Source organism: Crocodylus porosus, unplaced genomic scaffold (assembly GCF_001723895.1).
Source record: "Crocodylus porosus isolate Cpor-Errol unplaced genomic scaffold, CroPor_comp1, whole genome shotgun sequence".
Lineage (NCBI taxonomy): Eukaryota > Metazoa > Chordata > Crocodylia > Crocodylidae > Crocodylus > Crocodylus porosus.
In genome coordinates, this window is record NW_017728913.1 from 10,258,823 (window position 1) to 10,277,054 (window position 18,232).

Here is an 18,232-nt window from a genome sequence, read left to right on the forward strand (position 1 = left end):
TCATGCGTGTAACAAGACTCATTCATGCAGGGTTCTAGAGAGTCTTCCAAATCCTTGTTGTTAACCCTTTATTAATCAAAACATCTAGGGTTTAAAAGAACAATTAAAAAAAAAGTCATGAAGTCCAGAAATAGCTTGTACCTTATCCATGCAGAGAGCCTGCAGTGCAGAAGCGTAACAGGGCAGCTCTGTGTCCTGGGACAGCTCTGGTGGTTTTATTTTTGCACACCCTCCACCTGTTCCCCCTCTCCCTCCTCCTGCTTTGTTCTAAAAGCTTGTTAGATACTAAGAAAGACTTAATGGAGGAGGATGTCATAAAGTAACACTAGGTAGTGCTTTACTTCACATCCAGTTCCATTGACTTTTAGCAGGATTGTCAGAGGAATAGAGTGCTGAATGACATGTACAGGGGTATGGGAACCTACGTCTTACTTTCAAAACTCAAACTAACTTTTTAAGAAAATGTGATGATGTTTCTTTTAATTTTGTGCTACTTTGTTATGAAGTATATTTGTGTTTTATTTTTTTTAAACCAGATTTCTGTAAATAGTAGGAACAATAAAGAGAGATCCATCTCACTGTGATGCTGAACCGTGATGATCAACTCCAGAGTTTTCGATAGAAATTGAATATGGCTTAGCAGGACTGAACTTCAGAGAACTAATGATGTCCTCAGGTACCAGGAGCCGCAAGAACCAGCAGGCTCTGAGCCTGCAGGGAGTTGACCCAGAAACATGCATGATCGTGTTTAAAACACACTGGGCACAGGTAATAATTACTGAATAATGCTTGAGGTTGCATTGATGGGAATCCACCCAAAACAAAGAAGGATTAGATAACATAGTGTATAACAAATGCAAGTCTTTCATGTGCAATTTATCTGCTGATACTGAAATATATTTAAAATAATAGCATAAGCCAGTCATTGAAGTACAGGAAGACCTTACTAATCCACCCATTGTTCAACCCAAATTTATATGATACAGAAGTAGTGTTCCTGTTCCATCCTGATCTATCATTGAGCACCCTGGCAGACATTACATTTAAGGCATGATTAAGCAGTTAATCATGTTGTAAGTAGTAGTCTGGCCACATGTTCATTCAGTTAATGGGGTGATAAAACAGGGAATAAGCCATGAAGTCATTACACAGAATATGTGTCATAACTTTGTGGTTGCTTCTCGTCACACCTTAAATTGAACATGTGGCCAGGCCATGAGGGATTCAAGCTTCAGGGGTGCACCAGAGTTAAGGGTTCCTGTTTGTGGCTGAGGCTGGGAGTGGTGATCAGCTGACTGGTGCTCCAGGCTGGGCACACTGGGCACCTAGCTTGCTATTTGCTAGTGCAGGGGGAGTCTGGGGTCTTGATTCCAGGCTTGCCCCACACCAGCAGTGGTGTGATTAGGATCTGATCCTTAATCCCACAGTGAAGCTTCCAGCCATACATGTGTAGCATTGCAGAAGGTGCGGTTCATGGGATCATGGATCAGATTCCATCACGCCTTTGATTGAATGTCTGCCAGGGGCCTCAAACTGGGAAAGCTAGATTCTGTTTCCATATTTTGCATAGTTCTCAGTGACTCACTGAGATATTGGGAAATCACTTTTTGCCCCTTAGTTTGCTTTTGTATTTCATGCTTACCAACCTTTTTTGGAATTTTTAAATGTATGGGTGAAAAGTTACATACAGCTGTTACATACTGTTACTCAACTATTATTTTCTGTTTGCATGTTGCAGGGGCGGGGCTAGGACTTTTTGTTCTAAGCTTAGCATGATAGAATATAAATGTTATTGTTAATGGCTTCTGCCCTACCAGGCACTCTTCTAGCCCTGGCTCATGCTGTTTTTATTGTTACTTAAGAAGGGAACTGAATGAGGCTGCTACTGCTGCTATTGACATTTTGTTGTAGGGTTTGATGAGCCACCTGGTGGCTGATCTCTAGATGCACACTTTTCCATAACTCCTCAGTGGCACCATTACTGGAGGAGAGCTGTCACTATTCTGCATTCTTGCAGTATTCAGCCTTGACAGGGTTGAAAATAAACGTGAACTCTATTCTGTTCTCTCTAGGAGAACAGGCTGTACTGACTGTACTTCCTCTGCTTGGGGTGCCATGGATATTATGTGTTAGTCCAGAGGGCAAGGTGTTATGATAGTAGTTCATGTTTGCTCTGTTGAATACCCATAAGAGGGTGCATGCAGTAGTGGCCATTTTTTTTAACTTAAAACACGACTACGTAAGATACTTACTGAGTGCCTTCAACTGTTGGGGAAAATAGAATGCTCAGAAGCTTGCAGGATCTGGGTATTACTTTGGCAAAAGTGGTCTTTTCAACCAATCACAATTCTTTTACCACTTTCAAGTTTAATGAGTTTTGCAGCAGTAACACAGTATGGCTCAGTTTGTGGCCCACTATAATTACCTGATCCTTTGCTTCAGTACTGTAGCCTAACCAGTTATTCCCCATAGTATTTGTATTGCTCCATCCTCAGGCAGAACTTTGCCCTTGTCCTTGTTTAATTTCACTCAGTTCTGGATTATTTTCTAGATTAGAGGGGAGGATTAGAATTCAGACTGATTTTGATATAGTGTCTGCAACTCTACCCAGTTTAGTGTAGTCTGCAGATTTACTGAATGTGCACTTAATCCCATCCTCCAAGAACAGAACCCAGGGCATATTTTTATGAAAATCTACTTGATGTCTCCTCCCAGTTGGACATAAATCCATTTATGAGCTCTTTATGAGCATAATGATCCAACCAGTTGTGTATCTGTCTAGCTGGGATGGTCTAGTCAGGAATGCTCTGGCCTTGAGCAGGGGGCTGGAGTAGATCCTTTCCAGCCCTACATTCCTATGATCCTGTGACCTTAAATTACTTTAATCTAGACGGTATTTCCTTAGATTATGAATGAGACTGTCGTGAGAGGCCATGTTGAAAACCTCACTAAAGTCGACATATATTGCAGGCACTGCTTTCCCCTATCTACAAAGCCCATTGTCTGTTGTAGAAGGAAATCAGATTGGTCAAGCATAACTTGCTCTTGACAAATCCATGTGGACTCTTCCCGATTACTTTATTATCTTCTAGGTGCTTAGAAATAGATTTTTTAATGATATGCCCTAAAATTTTACTGGGAATTGATGTTAGACTGGTCAATCCATAATTTGAATCTTTATTTTTCTTGTTTTTAAAGATAGGCAGTATTATTGGCCCTTTGCAAGTCCTCCAGGATCTTGCCTGACCTCCATGAGTTCTCAAAGCAAATAACTAATTTCTTGGGTACTCTAGAATGAATCTCCTTTGGTGCTGCTGAATTGAAAACATTTTTGTACTGGGAGTAGAGCTTTTGACTTTGGACCTCTGTCATATTAAATGAAATTTGTTTTGAAGCAGTAGTGAAACTCAATTTTTAAACTGCAGTAGAGTCTAGCTCATCCACGCTTCAATAAATCCCAAATCTGCAACAGTAAGATGACTTGTGAATAGTGTACCTCTCAATGTAAGTGTATCACAGTCTTGTCCCAAATATTTGCAAAGCATAAAGATTTTAAAGTCAGACTTCTTCTTTTATCACCTGTGGGGGGAAAAAAAACATAAAGCATAAAGAAGTAAAACATGTTACTTCTGTCTTTAATCCTCTGTACACTCAGATGATAGATGTTTATTTGGGTTCTGTTTAGGTTGTGAAAATCTTAGAGAAGCATGACCCTTTGAAAAACACTCAGGCAAAATATGGGGCGATCCCACCTGATGAGGCCAGCACTGTGCAAAATTATGTGGAGCATATGCTCTTCCTATTAATTGAGGAGCAAGGAAAGGATGCCTCAATGGGGCCCATCCTGGAGTTTGTGGTCACGGAGAACATCATGGAGAAGCTCTTCCTTTGGAGCCTGAGGCGGGAGTTCACTGATGAGACAAAAATTGAACAGCTAAAGATGTATGAGATGCTAGTCACTCAATCCCATCAGCCTTTGCTGCACCACAAGCCAATTCTGAAGCCTTTGATGATGCTGCTGAGCTCTTGCTCAGGAACAGCCACACCAGATGTGGAGGTGGAGCTGGTTGTCCTGCTGAACCAACTCTGCTCCATCATAGCCAAAGATCCTTCCATTTTGGAACTGTTTTTCCACACCAGTGAAGACCAAGGAGCTGCCAATTTCCTCATTTTTTCCCTTTTGATTCCTTTCATTCATCGAGAAGGAACAGTAGGCCAGCAGGCTCGTGATGCTTTGCTCTTCATAATGGCCCTGTCTGCAGAGAACAATGTTGTTGCAAATCACATAGTAGAAAACACATATTTTTGTCCGGTAAGTTTTTTCCACGAACTTCCTATCTTTCTGCAACTTTTAATTTTGTCACTTTTTTTCCTACCCCTCTCCTTTTTCATAAAATAGCTTTTGCTTAAGTCAGGGATTCTAAAAATTAATGCAGGAAACCACATCAGTCCTTCAGATTCTGTCCTTGTGGATGTTGGAGTAAGGAGATGCAAGGAAGCATCTATGTTTGTGTGCAGCAGCACTGCGTCCCAGCCAGGATGGTCTAAAACACACCCCACCATAGGCAGAAGAAGGAAAATCAAATTGGGGGGGGAGGGGGGAGCGCTGAGCATGTGCGTGCACACACCTCCCCCATGGGAAAGTCTGAGGGAGGAGGGAAAAGGGCCAAGGTGGGGGAGTGGCATTGCCCAGCATTTGCCGCCCTGGCCACCTCCTGGCCCTGACCATGTCAGCCCTGGATGCCGCACCAGCCATGAGTGGGCACTGCCCTGTGCATCCCACTGCTGGGCGGGGTGGGCAGTGAGGTACATGGCGGTGCCTGCTGCTTAAAGTGGCAGTGGCGAGGCATGGAGACATGGAGCAGAGGCTGAGTCCAGGTCACAGCTGTAGCCTGCCCTTGCCTGTGCAAAGATTGGGGAGCCACATGCCCTCCCCGCCTTGGCTGCCTGGTGCTGTGCCTCTGGAGGAGGTGCTGGGCTCTGATTTGTCCCATGACCTGGGCGGGCTGGGGCCCCATTCATGGTGAGTGGGCCCCGGCCAGGCCAGGTCATGGGACAGTCCGCACAGTGTAGGAGGGAGCGGGCCAGGGGCAGGGGTGAATGATTTGACCTTCCCGTACCCAGTCTCTCCTGCACTGTGGGAGTGTTAATCTGCCCTCCTCCAAGCCCATGGAAATAAAAACATTAAAACAAACTTACTTGCCTGCTGCTGGGATGGCTGTGATTCTGGCTGTGAGTGCACAGGATAGCTCAGCATGCCTGCCTCTCCCCCTCTTCTGCAGAACCCTGCAGCCGAGTTGCCTTAAGGCAATGCCGGCTGCTGCTCTGTGTTTGGAGGGGGATGAGCCCCATTAGCACCCCCCTTCTGCAGCCTATGGACCCCACCAATGTGGTCCAATATCCTTCTGTTGCCATTGGTGGAACTCTGTTTCTGGCATTAGCTGGGGATGACCCTAGAGCAGTGGGGGCCAACCCTTTTGGCAGGTGTGCTGCAAATGGAATTCCACATCTTCCCTGTCTGCCAATCCAATCCCTTTCTCCTATCTGATCTGCTGCTGTGGTGCCTGTCCTCTCCCCAATCTTCTTCATGCCACATACGGAGGCTGCTTATGCCACTTGTGGCATGCATACTGTGTGAGCCAGTAGGGAGCACTCCTGTGCTGAGACTCTCATCTCACTGCACCTGACCACTACCAGGCTCCGAGTCCTTCCTGGGGCACCTCACATTCAGCCAACCCCCTTCCTGGAGCACCCCTGCAAGCCCGGGGGTACTGCTGCCAGCACCCAGGGGATCTGGTCTGTTTTCAGCCCTGTGCCCCCTGGGGTACACTGGCATTGTAGACTTAGAGAGTGCTTAACCCTCTGAAAAAATTTGGAGTGTTCCTTTAGCCTGAAGCACCATAAAAAAGCCTCCCTTAGTCAGCCAGACCAAGGGTGCATGAAGCCATAATCCAGGCCCTCTTCCAGCCAGTCTACCATGCTATGAACAGTGGAACTTTTATTGGTTAAAGAGGGAAGACTTGGGGAAGGGTACAGGTTAGAGAAAAATCAAAGAACAATTATAGAGCAACCAGTGTGTCTAAGTAGCTGTTGAGCATGCATCTATATCACAGTAAACTATATATTTAGGTAGGTTTCAGTTAAGTTACCCACAAGTATCATCCAAAGGCCGATTACACTTTCCCCTGGAAGCAAGCAGTTCATGGAGTCAGTGAGTTTCCAGAGAGATCCCCATCTCTCGGCCTGGTTAATTACTCGCATGTTCCAGACCAATGGCTCCTTCCTTTTCCTCCAGGGAGAAGGGGCTCTTAAATAAACTTTCCTGACCACACCTTCCAGATCCAATCAGGGCCAGTGTTGTTTAAGGCTAACCAACTGATTTTTAAAAAGCATTACTGGTCTACTCAGATTGACATCTCTGGGGCCATTACCCCTGTGCCACAAGGTCAGGTCACTAGGCAGAGCTGATTGCTTAGCAACCAGAGTGATAGACAAGTAATAAGCCTTATAGTAGAGTTTGGGGAGATACTGTAGTGGCATTCTGTCACACATACCATCAGTTGGCCACCCTTGTTCTAGAGTTTCTTTACAGCCATATTTCTGGGTTGGGAGTTTGCAAGTGAGAATGGTGTGGTCATGTTCACAACAATCCTGGCCAAGCTATGTTGCTTCCATGGTGTATGAATTCCCACAAAGCCTTCACAATTAAATTGTGTAATTCTGTGTCCATCTCGGAGGCCTGCCCTGTGATCTTTATTCTGCTGTCTGTGCAATGTGGATATTATAATAATGTGGGATACTGAGATTTCAAAGAATTTCAAAATGAATGAATGGGTGGTGCATAGAAATGGTTGTTGTTCCTGTATTATGTGTAACAATAAGATATGACATTTTTCATTGTTTCTTAGGCCAGAACCAAATAAGAACAGAGCAGTCTCACTCTAGGGTCAGCAATCTTTTGCCAAAATCACCCCAGCCTCCACCCGTTCCTCAACTGGGTGTTCCAGAGATGGGGGAGCTGCACGGGGTCTGATCCTCATTGCTGGCAGTGGCTGCATGCAAGCCTCTGGATGGATGGCAGGGAGGGGCTGGGGTTGCGCTGCCCCAGTTGCTTCCCCCTCCATGTGCTATGAGCCACGCATGCACCCGCCGCCGCCATGGAGCCAGTGCCAAGGCTCTGGAGCCTAGTGCAACTGTTTGCAGCCTTTTGGTTGCCTTCCACAGCCAGCCCAGGCTCTGTGCAGCTGTAGCAGGTGGCTGGAAGACTGTGAACAGCTGTGCCAGGCTCTGCCCTACCAGCTCCAGCTCCAGCTCCATGGCCAGGAGCATGGAGCACAGTCACTCCAGCCCCAGCCCATGCCATACTGGCAATGATGGCAAGAGCTACAGGGCTGGGACCAGAGCTAATGCTGCCGCTGCTGCAACTACTGCTGTTTGGGCTGCGTGGGGGCTGGAGTGACCATGTGCTCCATGCCCTGGGTTGGAGTAAGGTTAGAGGCAGAGCCAGAGCTGGAGGGCAGGCGGCAGTGCAGGGAAGTAGATGAGGGGGAAAGGTATAGAGGCAAATGGGGGGGCATGTTTTGGAGGGGGCAGGTCCTGGGGAGGCCAGTGGTGGAAGGGGCAGGTGCCAGGGGTGCAGGCAACATGGGATGAGAGGGGGTGACAGGTGCTAGGGGCCGTAGGTGCTGCTGTGGCGGAGAGGCAAGCAGCATTAGATTCCCTCACTGCCTACCCCACTATTGCTGTTTTCCCTGCTGCAACAGTGAGGGGGATGAATGTAAGACAACCTTCCAATAATTAGATTCTATACCTGAAAAATTATAACAAACAAGAAATTTCCATGTATAGAATCTAATTATGGGGGCAGGGAGTCATCTTAAATTCAGAGTCATCTTGGATACAGGTAAATATGGTAAAATACTTCAGTTCAAGAAATCTGGGAATAGTGGTTTACAGGACATTAGTAGTTACTTGATCTGAACAATCCTGAAGTGAAATAAGATCTCATGTGCCAGACATTTAGAGGGCAGTATACTGTTATTGGCTTCCCACTAGCCACATGGACCAGCTGCCTTGGATGAGGACAGGAGTTTGCTGTCCTTTTGGGTTTGACTGGAAGAGCAACTGTCGGGTGAAGCACTATAAAAACAGACACAGAAGGAGAAATAACACTGGGTACAGCCTGCAAAAGCACTATATTTCTGAAAAAACCTTGTCGGAGAGAGTGTTGCAAGCCTTCTTTTATTGTTCGAGTCCTCCTGTAGCTAGGGAAACAAGGTATGTACATTAGTTCTAAGTAAATAGGATTACTTCAAAGATACTCAACTTAGTCATCCATTTTTGCTTCTGCTAGAGACCCAAGCCAACCACTAAGATCATAAAAGGTAAATACATGGTTTTAAGAAACAAAACAGAATGCCTGTTTTCACTTCAGTTTTTCCACATTTGCTTTGAAATCCTGAATTCAGTATTTGGTTGGAGGAGCCAGGTTTGCACAAGGATCTTCCTCTTCATCTTCTCCTCAGCTGTATGCTATATATTGAACTAACTTCCGTAGACCCTTTGGTATCATCCTCGACGCAAACTTACACATTCCTTAGGGAGCAGGGCCCACACCATCCAAGTGGGTTGCAGCAGGCTCCAAGACCAACTTTTTAACTTATGAGGATTCGTTTTTACAATTCCAAATGCTGTGCCATACCTGGCAGATAATGAAACAGTCTTGTACTGAGAAGCTCTGGTTGACCTCATTTAAATAGATACTGCTAACGAATACTGAGCTTTATTTTAAATTGTCCCCTAGATAGATACCATTATTGGATCCATGCTATAACTTCCATAATTACATCTGTCAATTAATTGAAAGAAAACAGGCTTTTTACTCTGAAGATAAAAGCCAACTATATTAACCTTCAAACAGCAGGGAACTGCGATTGACAAAAAGCCTTCCTAATTAGAATGATCGTCAAAGTGTGTTAAAATCAGATTTTTTGAACAGTAATGAGACTAGCCCACGTCTATAATAAAATATAATGCAAACCTATGGAATTTGTCTATGAGCACTAAATCTACTTTGAGTTCACATGTGACTGACTCTGAGGGCTAGATTTTGCTCTGTATGGGCATCATCAGTGTCACAGTAGATCAGTAATGTGAGAACTGAGATCGCAACCTGGCCACAGATCTCTTTTGCCTAGGATCCAGCATTTTATTTGGACACATAGGCAAGGAATGATTCAAAGGCTTCCTTACTTCTCTTTTCTAAGGGCAGTGGTGGAATCTACTTTGCTTTGAATTAACTGGTGCCAAGCATGTACATTTAAATATTAATTCCTAGCTGAAGTCATGTTTAAACTATAGCCATGAAGTAAAAATCCTCAATCTATTTTGGTTAAATAAACAAGGGAAATCATCTCCAACAAAGTTTCTACTTTTAAAAGCTTATTAAAGAAATTTCATGTTGAATTGTTTGTGAACCAAATAAAAATCCAACATTGCATAACAAAAATAAATGTTTTTAAGTCTCTGCTTTTTTCAGAGCTCTTCAAGTAACTCCAGCTAACCAGATTCATGTAAGAAATAGCCCACTCCAATGGAGTTCACTATTCTGTTCTAGTGCCATAGTGCAGCATGAGGTTGAAGTTCATTGTCAATCTAGCATTCAACTGGTAGGCTTTTATTCAGTGAAAGCCATAGTTAGTATTCTGAAAATTGGCTAGTTTATAATTTAGGGTCTTAAGTATAGTTTTATAAATGAGCAGGTGGATCCCAGATGGCCAGTCTAGAACAAAATCTGTTATCTAATAATGTTCAATACAATAGAAACTTCCCAGTGTTGGCCAAGTCTGGTTTGTGCATTTAAGGCAAATATCCTATAGACAATCCATTTCATATGCAAATTAAATTCTAGCTAACATAGCTCCTGTGCACAGAAATAAAAATGTTCTTGCATTTCTCCTAGGAAATAGCAATGTTCTTTTTCCCAAAATGCATTATGATATGAAGAAATGCAAAGTCACACTTAGGATCTGAACCTGAGACTTCTTAGTGTCAAACAAACACTTAAACTTGTTTTTTTTCTGAAAGAGCTTCTGTACCAACACCTTCATTGAGAATAGTGCTGAACTATGCTGACTGTAGCCACTGAAAAAGTCAAACATTTGTATAAGCTCTGTTTTTGTTTTACTTAATATTTTGTGTTAAATCATCGTGGCGTAGAAATACATGATTATAAAAATAGTAACTTGAGCAGCTGCTGTAACTACTCTTACTCTAGCTTTTAGTTCTTTAGTGTCCACCCTGAATTTGTTTATTCCTGTAAAAAGTGGCTTACCATATAAAGTCCATATTATATCCATTAAGTCCTTTTATATCTTGCTTAATTATGCCTGTCAACAGAAATCTATCTTTTAAAGCTATGGTGGTTTTAGGAACAGAGGGCATTCAGGGATAAAGCTTTTGTTCTCTAGGGTAAGTTAGCAATTGTAGTTGGTTATAATAGCGCACCATCAGAACTTAAAATGAACTTTTGGTCTCTGTCCTTGACTGTGACAACCATTCATTTTGTAATAGATAAAGCCACTTGCTTTTCAGCTGGGCTCTAACCCTCTCACATTATAAGGGTCAAGTGGCTGTTTGTGGAGAGCAGGGAAATTCCTTGAAAGAATCTGTTGTATGAAGGTTTCCTTATGTTTCAGTCCTAAGGACCACATTAAAGGGACTCTGATTTTAAAAAGGATCACAGAATTTGTACAAAATCATGAAAAAGTAGAAAAATTGGAGATAACATCTGAAAAAACTCCATCTGCTTTGGTAGCTTTGAAAAAAACCCTCCGGAAACTGCTAATTGCTTTAAAAATGCAATAACATTTAAAAACCTTATAAGAATTTTTTTTTCCCTTAAGTTTGCAATTATAAAAGCTACAGTGTTATACCTATGTAGCATGTTCTAAATCAAAATGCTTCAGTATCCTTGGAAACAATGCCTATAAATTTTCTAAAACTCCCTCTTCTTCACACACTGATAAATAAAATATTTAGCTGTTAAGGATAAGCATTTTTCTTATTACATTTCGCACCAGTGGGTCCCAAAGCATAGGGATGAAAAGCACCATGTCTAATGCCTAAGGCTAGATACAGACATTTGAAAAGCCCAAGGTAGAACTGATCTAAGTTGCACAGTTTTCTATAAGCAGCGTAGCTTAGATCTGTAGTGAACAGAATGCACTTTTGCCCTTTTTGGGAGGTGTGGGGGCAAATCTTAGACTGGGTTCTGCCATTTTTAAATTAGTCCAGGTGCACCTTAACTTCTGCTCTGTTAAGGGTATAGACTGGATTCCAATCACTTATACCGGTAAGAGTGTAATGTCTGTACCTGGCCTAAATGAAGTTGTGTAGTGGTATTGATGTAATGGTTTTCCTTACACCTCCCAATTTGATAATGGCCCTGTTTTTATAAAGGCATCTATAACAGCAAAGTAGAAACCCTAAATAAGACACAAACTAATCACAGTTATGAAGCTCTGAAAGCAGTGTCTGATGCTTCTGTGTTGCACCAGATGTTGGAGCACATGCAGAGACTAATGCTAGAATGGAGAAGCAGGAAGGAATTGAGCAGGTGTAAAACTATTTTACAAGCATAAAAAAGTGATTTGCCAATTAAGGCTGTAAGGTCACCTTTTTCTCAAGCAGTTTCCCTTAAGTAGCAGCTTTTAAAAATAGAGGAGCTTTAAAATTGTTTTCTGCTGTCACTTTAACACTCATCTCTTCCTTTTTTTTGTAATATTTTAGTAAGTGTTACTGAAACTCATAGAAAAAATGTTTTGTTTGCACACGAATATTATTTTAAGCAGATGGATTAAACAGCTGGAGGAAAACATTGTTCATTCTTCTTTGTTTCTAAATGCAGGTGCTCGCAACAGGACTGAGTGGCCTCTATTCGTCTTTGCCTACAAAGTTGGAAGAAAAAGGAGAAGAATGGCACTGTCTGCTGGAAGATGACTGGCTTTTATCCCCAGCTCTTGTCCAGTTCATGAATTCCCTAGAATTTTGCAATGCAGTAATACAGGTAGGGCACAGTGTCAGATTGTCCTTTTGAAGTATTAGTTAAACTGTATATTCAAAGCCTTTTTAAAGGATATGCCTATTTTTTTCAACAGGACAAAACTCCCCTTGATTTAGCTTGGTTTTAAGAGCCTTTTATAAAAGAATGTTTAGAGTTGTTGATTCATCTTTACAGCCAGAATAAGTAATGTGTTTGGTTTTCAAGTGGCAAATATTTTTAATTAATAAAATGTGAGTACATAGTTTTTGTATCATTATCTCAAGTAATTGGGAGACTTTTCTCCTTTTAAAATAGTTGATTGCATTTTAAATACCCACATATTAAAAGGAAATGTGTATTTGATGAAAAGGTAGTTCTGTCTACTTGAGCAGTGAAGAATTATCTCATCTTTACATCAAGATTCTTAGACTACAAAGAAAAAATACTTTATTTTGGCTAATGATGTGTCTTATGTAAAGAATGCTGTCATCCTTGCTGAATTTAGAGGGAGTAATTGTTGTCTTAACACAAATTTAATTCACTTCAAAACTGGCCTGCTTAGAATAATTCTCTGTTCTTGACTACTTCCTTGATTAGATTCTTTTTCTCCTTTTGATTTCTTGTTACTTTTTGTCTCCAGTCTAAAGATAATCAGATTTTTATATCCTTTTGAGGCTATCGAACGCTTCTACAGCAAGTAATTTGAGTAAAATATAAATTCTGCTACGTCTGTAGGTTTATTTGGATAAGAAAGTGGGCTTAATAACAGTGATGAAGTTGGCCATATTTTTCTTTATATAATATTTTTATTTAAGAGGGTGTGTATACAAAGTACACTAAAGTAGCCAATTATTTTTTGTAACACATGAAGCTATATTTATCATTTTTAAAACCAACATAAGTAGAATTAATAGTAGTTTTTATGTTCAAAGCTGCAAAATATAGGCTTTCTAATGCATGTATATCAAAATCAATTTTACATCTATACAGAACACTTCTACAAGAGAGTTTATAGTCTCTGATACTGATATTTGATACTTCTCTTTCATTAAGTTGAAGGCTGTGACTGATAGGAAAGGAGAGTACATAATTTTAAATTTATTTTAAATTAAATTCAGTCATTTTAAGGGATGCATAGGTGTATGTAAAGTCAGTACGCTATATATTTTTTTATCCTATCAATTTACCTTCAATAAGAGAGACAGAGAGAAAGAGGAACCATCATTTAACTATCCTACAAGCAGATCAGAGAATGTATTGTGATTTAGTCACTAATCCCTCCTTGTTCTGGGGCAGGGAATAAATTGTTTCTGCTCTTGATTTATTCTGTGTTAGGCTAGCTATTCTGGCTGGTGAGTAAAGGATACTAGTATCAGGACCCTTCCTCTCTATGACACCTCCCTATGCTGTGAATTACTGGAAGGAAGGGTAGGCAACACTGCTGCTGTCTTCTGTAGCAATGTCTGGTTTGAGAAGGGTTGAGCACATGCATAAGAAAGGGATCTTATTTGTGGCTAGAAAGTATCTCCGTCTTTATAGATGTAAAAGAGAGAGAGAGAGAGAGAGAGAGAGAGTGTGTGTGTGTGCGCGCACATACATACTGCTGTAAACTCTTTCTCCAGTTCCTTTATATATGTATATAAAGAACTGTAAAATTGTATAGCAGTCAAGAATGCATCAGAAGTCAGGCTTAACTTTTAAAATGCAGGATCATAATAGGTGGTTTTACTGTCCTTAAAAACAAAATGCTATGTTCTAAAAAGTAGGCAGTATCTTTCTGGATTTTAGTTTGTGATGTTTTTCCGTCTAGTTAATGTGTATTTCAAAGTATTTAACTGGCCTGGTGAGCAGTGCTTATGTGAAAGCTTGTGGGGGAGGCAGGTAGAGGGACTGTATGACCAGCAGAGTGAGAATGCTCCCAGTTAAGTGTAGTCCTTAAAAATATACACATTTCCATTTTGCATTTGTTTGTTTCTTGTTCTAACACCACAAGTTAATTGGCATATTGGCTTTAAAGTGACCCTGCCAAGGCTGATAGAGCTATATTTTAAACTGGCTAGTTCTGTTTAGGTTCATGGGTATGCACAACACATTGTTCATCCATTCATCTTTGTCAGCAGCCAGGAGATTGAAATATATGGGAAGAACTCTGCTCTTGGAATTTGGCTATTGCTTAAATGTACTTTGTGCTCTTAATTGATAAAGGAGAAAATCCGTAAAGTGCTCAAATCAAGCACTAGTGAAAAGAACAAATTCAGTGAATCTTGTTGAACTAGGCATATGGTTTTGATAATGATTAATGGTATTCTGTTTTAAGAATCTTTCTTGAGAACTCTTCCTTTGAAGACAAGTAGCATGGTTCAAATACAGTGTATCATGACACTAGATTTATTTTTTAGGTGGCACATCCCTTGATTCGTAACCAGCTTGTGAATTACATTTACAATGGGTTCCTGGTGCCAGTAATGGCTCCTGCACTCCATAAGGTTAGTGGTGTATGTGTGTGTATACATGGATAGCTGAAAAACAACATTAATGATCACTAGACTGTTAATATTAGTCTGTAATTTGGGAAATTTTTCACTGTTCTGTTGCTTGGGTTTCTGGCTGACTTTGACCTCACTTTTCCTACCTTTCCATTCCATGTTGTTCAATTCCCTTTGATAACATCTGATCGTTAAACAGGGTAGTGTCATTTTTTTGGTGGTGGAAGATCATCTTTTGGAAGAGAGGCATATTTTTTTTCTTTTCTCCTTAGACCTAAAGGCAACATGTCATTTTGGGGCCCACTGTCCTCTACCTACTCCCAAACTGACTCCCAAGTTGCATCTCCTACACAACTGTGAAGCATGTTGATCTTATGCTGCTGTGTCAGTACAGGAATAAACATGTTTTAAAAGGCAGGAATTAGGACTTGTTTGGGTTGATATAACTCGTTAATATTACATTCGTATTAGTCCCATGAATACCAGTGGGTTGGAAATAGTAAAAGAGGAAGTATGTTCCCATTGCTTGAAGACGTCGTAGTGGGAAGTCTAGTGACTTAACAGCAGTGGAAAAACTCACATACAGAGAGCCATGGCACTTGGCAGCTGTGACTCAGCTTAGTCATGTTCTCCTTCTGGTGCCTAGCTGAGGTGTTACAAACCTTTACTTTCTGTCTGCTTGTTGCCATGACCCCCAGTGCAGGTATTTGTTAGGGAGCTGAACAGAGAGCTTCTAACCTGCCTTCAGTTTTCTAAAGAAACTCAAAAGTTGCTCTGTGGCTTCTGGGTGTAGCAGCCAGGTAGGGAATGGAAACAGTGACTTCCCTGTTATGGGTTACTGCATATGAAATCTGATTTCTTATGTGTACCATCCTGCCTGCACATGTCAGATGCTCTCTTGGTTTTTTAAGATACTTTTTGAATGAATGAGCTACACCAAAATATCAGTAAAGTATTGAGGTGTTGAATTAACAAACTGGGCAGGATCTTGACCTTGTATCTAGCAGTGCTTATACCAGATGTACCAATAGTCCATTCATATGTGCTGTTATGGCTATTGTTCTATTGGCATGCAGAGTGTCTCCAGGCTTGCTTTTTTCTAGTGAAGAAAACAGCTTCCCCATTTAAAACATAGACCTGAATTTTGGAAAGCTGGTTGTTTTTGGGGGGAAGTATATGTTGTACACAAGAAAATATGGTATTTCCTCCTTCAAGTTTCTTGGTGTATTCTGTTGTTTGCCTGTCTCTTTAGGGAAGGGGGTTCCCCACATTTCATCCTGAAAGGCCATTTCAGAGGGGCAGTCCTGGATGGCAGACTGCATCAAAGGGGCATTTGGCCCTTGCTTTAGGGTATGTCCATCCAGCGAAATGAAATTGTGATTGCAGCATGCTAGTGAACAACATGCTTGCTTGAATCAAGTAGGGTTAGTGACAATAGCAGTGAAGTTACAACAGCAAAATCTTGTGTATGCTGGAAGAATGCATGCTCTCTAGGGCAGGGGCAGGCAATTATTTTGGGTAGAGGGCCGCTTACTGAACTTTGGCAAGCCATCAAGGGCTGCGTGAGAGGCAGCCAGGGCAGATAAATATTATTTGTCTAATTTTTTTAGGGGCCCTGTGGGCCTGTACCACTGTATCTTTACTGCTGCTGTTACCCATGCTAGATGAAGCTGGCATGGGTCTACTGGCATGTGCTACAATCAAGCTTTTACTTTCTTGTGTAACCAAATTTGAGACTAAGCTAATTAACTCTGGTGTCTGTGTTTTGTCCAACATTAAGCAGCTAGTAATAGTACCTCATTTGTCTTTATTTGCATTCTTCGTTTTAAGTGGCTGTAAGTAAATAGCACTAACCATAAGCTCTGGGTCTCTTTGGCTTCAGCTAAAAATGCAGTCTGTAACTTCTAAAAACCACTGAAAATTCCCAAGAAGTTATCTACTCCAGCACTGCTTCCTTTCCTCATTCCCCCCTGCCACAGCTCTGCATGAACATATTCCAAAGGACAGCTGCCTCAACTTTCATATTCCTGATCAAAACTCTACCAATGCTTTGAACAACAACAAAAAAGATGCATTTTTAAGACACTGTGGCTGACTTAACCTGTTTCAATAGAGGAGTATGTTTCAAAGTCAAGGAACCTTCACTGGGAATGCCTTGCCAAGAGTTCCATTTTCTGTATACCAGGAGATCTCTAACTGATCTCATTAAGCACTGATGATCCTAACTGAGGCTAAATGTTACTTGTGGGTAGAGAGATAGTTTTAGGTGTCATCTGAAGGTCTAAAGGAGTTAATTAAAGGTTGCTGTTTGGGTGGGTAAAGTAGCTAAAAAAAAACCCCAAGAAGAGCCTAGTCCAAACATTGGTCAGTTAGTTGAACTTGATCCACACTTCCAAATTTGTCAGAATTTTAGGACATTTCTGTCTCTTTACTTAATTTAGTTCAGCTTTGAGTCTTGTCTACAGGTAACCTGTTAAACCTGTCTTTTTTATGTTCCACTTGCATAATATGTATTATGATTATAGTCCTACCTCTTTTGGACTCCACCAGTTGTTTTTTCAGATTATATCAGCAATTCAGAGCATTGCCCAGCTTTGATACCTGCAGTGCAGTGCAAAGAGCTGTGAAACTTGTCTTTTCAGTGTGCATATGGACAATCTTGTGAGGAAGCGGTCAGGAAGGCCAACCTTACCTTGTTGTGCATCCACAGGTGCATCTCAAGCAGGTCCAAGGAGGTGATCCTCCCCCTCTATGCGACACTGGTCAGGCTGCAGTTGGAGTACTGCGTCCAGTTCTGGGCGCTACACTTCAGGAGGGATGTGGACGACATAGAGAGGGTCCAGAGGAGGGCCACCCACGTGATTGGGGGCAGCAGGGCAGGCCCTACAAAGAGAGGCTAAGTGACCTGAACCTGTTCAGCCTCCACAAGAGAAGGCTGAGGGGAGATCTAGTGGCCATTTACAAACTAGTCAGAGGGCACCAGCAGGCATTGGGGGAGTCCCTATTCCACTGAGCACTACCAGAAGTGACAAGAAATAATGGTTACAAGCTGGCAGAGGGTAGATTTAGGCTAGATATCAGGAGGCGCTACTTCATGGTCAGGGTGGCTAGGATCTGGAACCAACTTCCAAGCGAAGTGGTGCTGGCTACTCCGACCCTGGGGGGTCTTTAAGAAGAGGCTGGATGAACACCTCACCAGGGTTGTTTGAGCCCAGTACTCTTTTTCCTGCCATGGCAGGGAGTTGGATTTGATGATCTGCTCAGGTCCCTTCCGACCCTACCAACTATGAAACTATGAATTTCTTGAGGGAGAAAAGAAAATCAGATCAATCAGTAATTTCCTAATTATGAAAAGCACTTATTCTTTATGGACAAGTTTATCACCAGAAGCTGTGGAAGAACTTAATCAATGCATGTGTGAAATTCCTGGACCATAAGGATCATGGCTGCCCTGAGTTTTAGGGCTCAGGAGTGTGTGAAACTTCCAGACCCAGGGGATCGCAGCTGTTACGATCCCTAGGACTCAGTGGTTTTTCACTGGGCATGTTGCACTCCTGTGGCAGGGAGCCCTGTTAGGTCTTATTCTTTATGGAGAACTGCTGACAGAGCTCCCAGGCACAGGGGGAGATCCTGCTACACATGCAAATTAGAGCTCAATAGCAACCAGTTCTAAAGTTAGGACACATTTTTGAGGTCTGACTTT

General features: G+C 41.9%; 1 protein-coding gene across 1 annotated transcript in view; it reads left to right on the plus strand.

The window, feature by feature from the left end:
- The first annotated feature begins 362 nt into the window (after positions 1–362).
- The window catches only part of FAM160A1 (family with sequence similarity 160 member A1), a 62,997-nt gene continuing 45,127 nt past the window's right edge, over positions 363–18,232 (plus strand). Inside the window, exons 1-4 of the mRNA XM_019534475.1 lie at positions 363–768; positions 3,686–4,312; positions 11,909–12,067; positions 14,443–14,529. Of these exons, the coding sequence (XP_019390020.1) occupies positions 664–768; positions 3,686–4,312; positions 11,909–12,067; positions 14,443–14,529 (978 nt within the window). The 5' untranslated portion in view covers positions 363–663. The remainder of the gene's footprint in view (positions 769–3,685; positions 4,313–11,908; positions 12,068–14,442; positions 14,530–18,232) is intronic.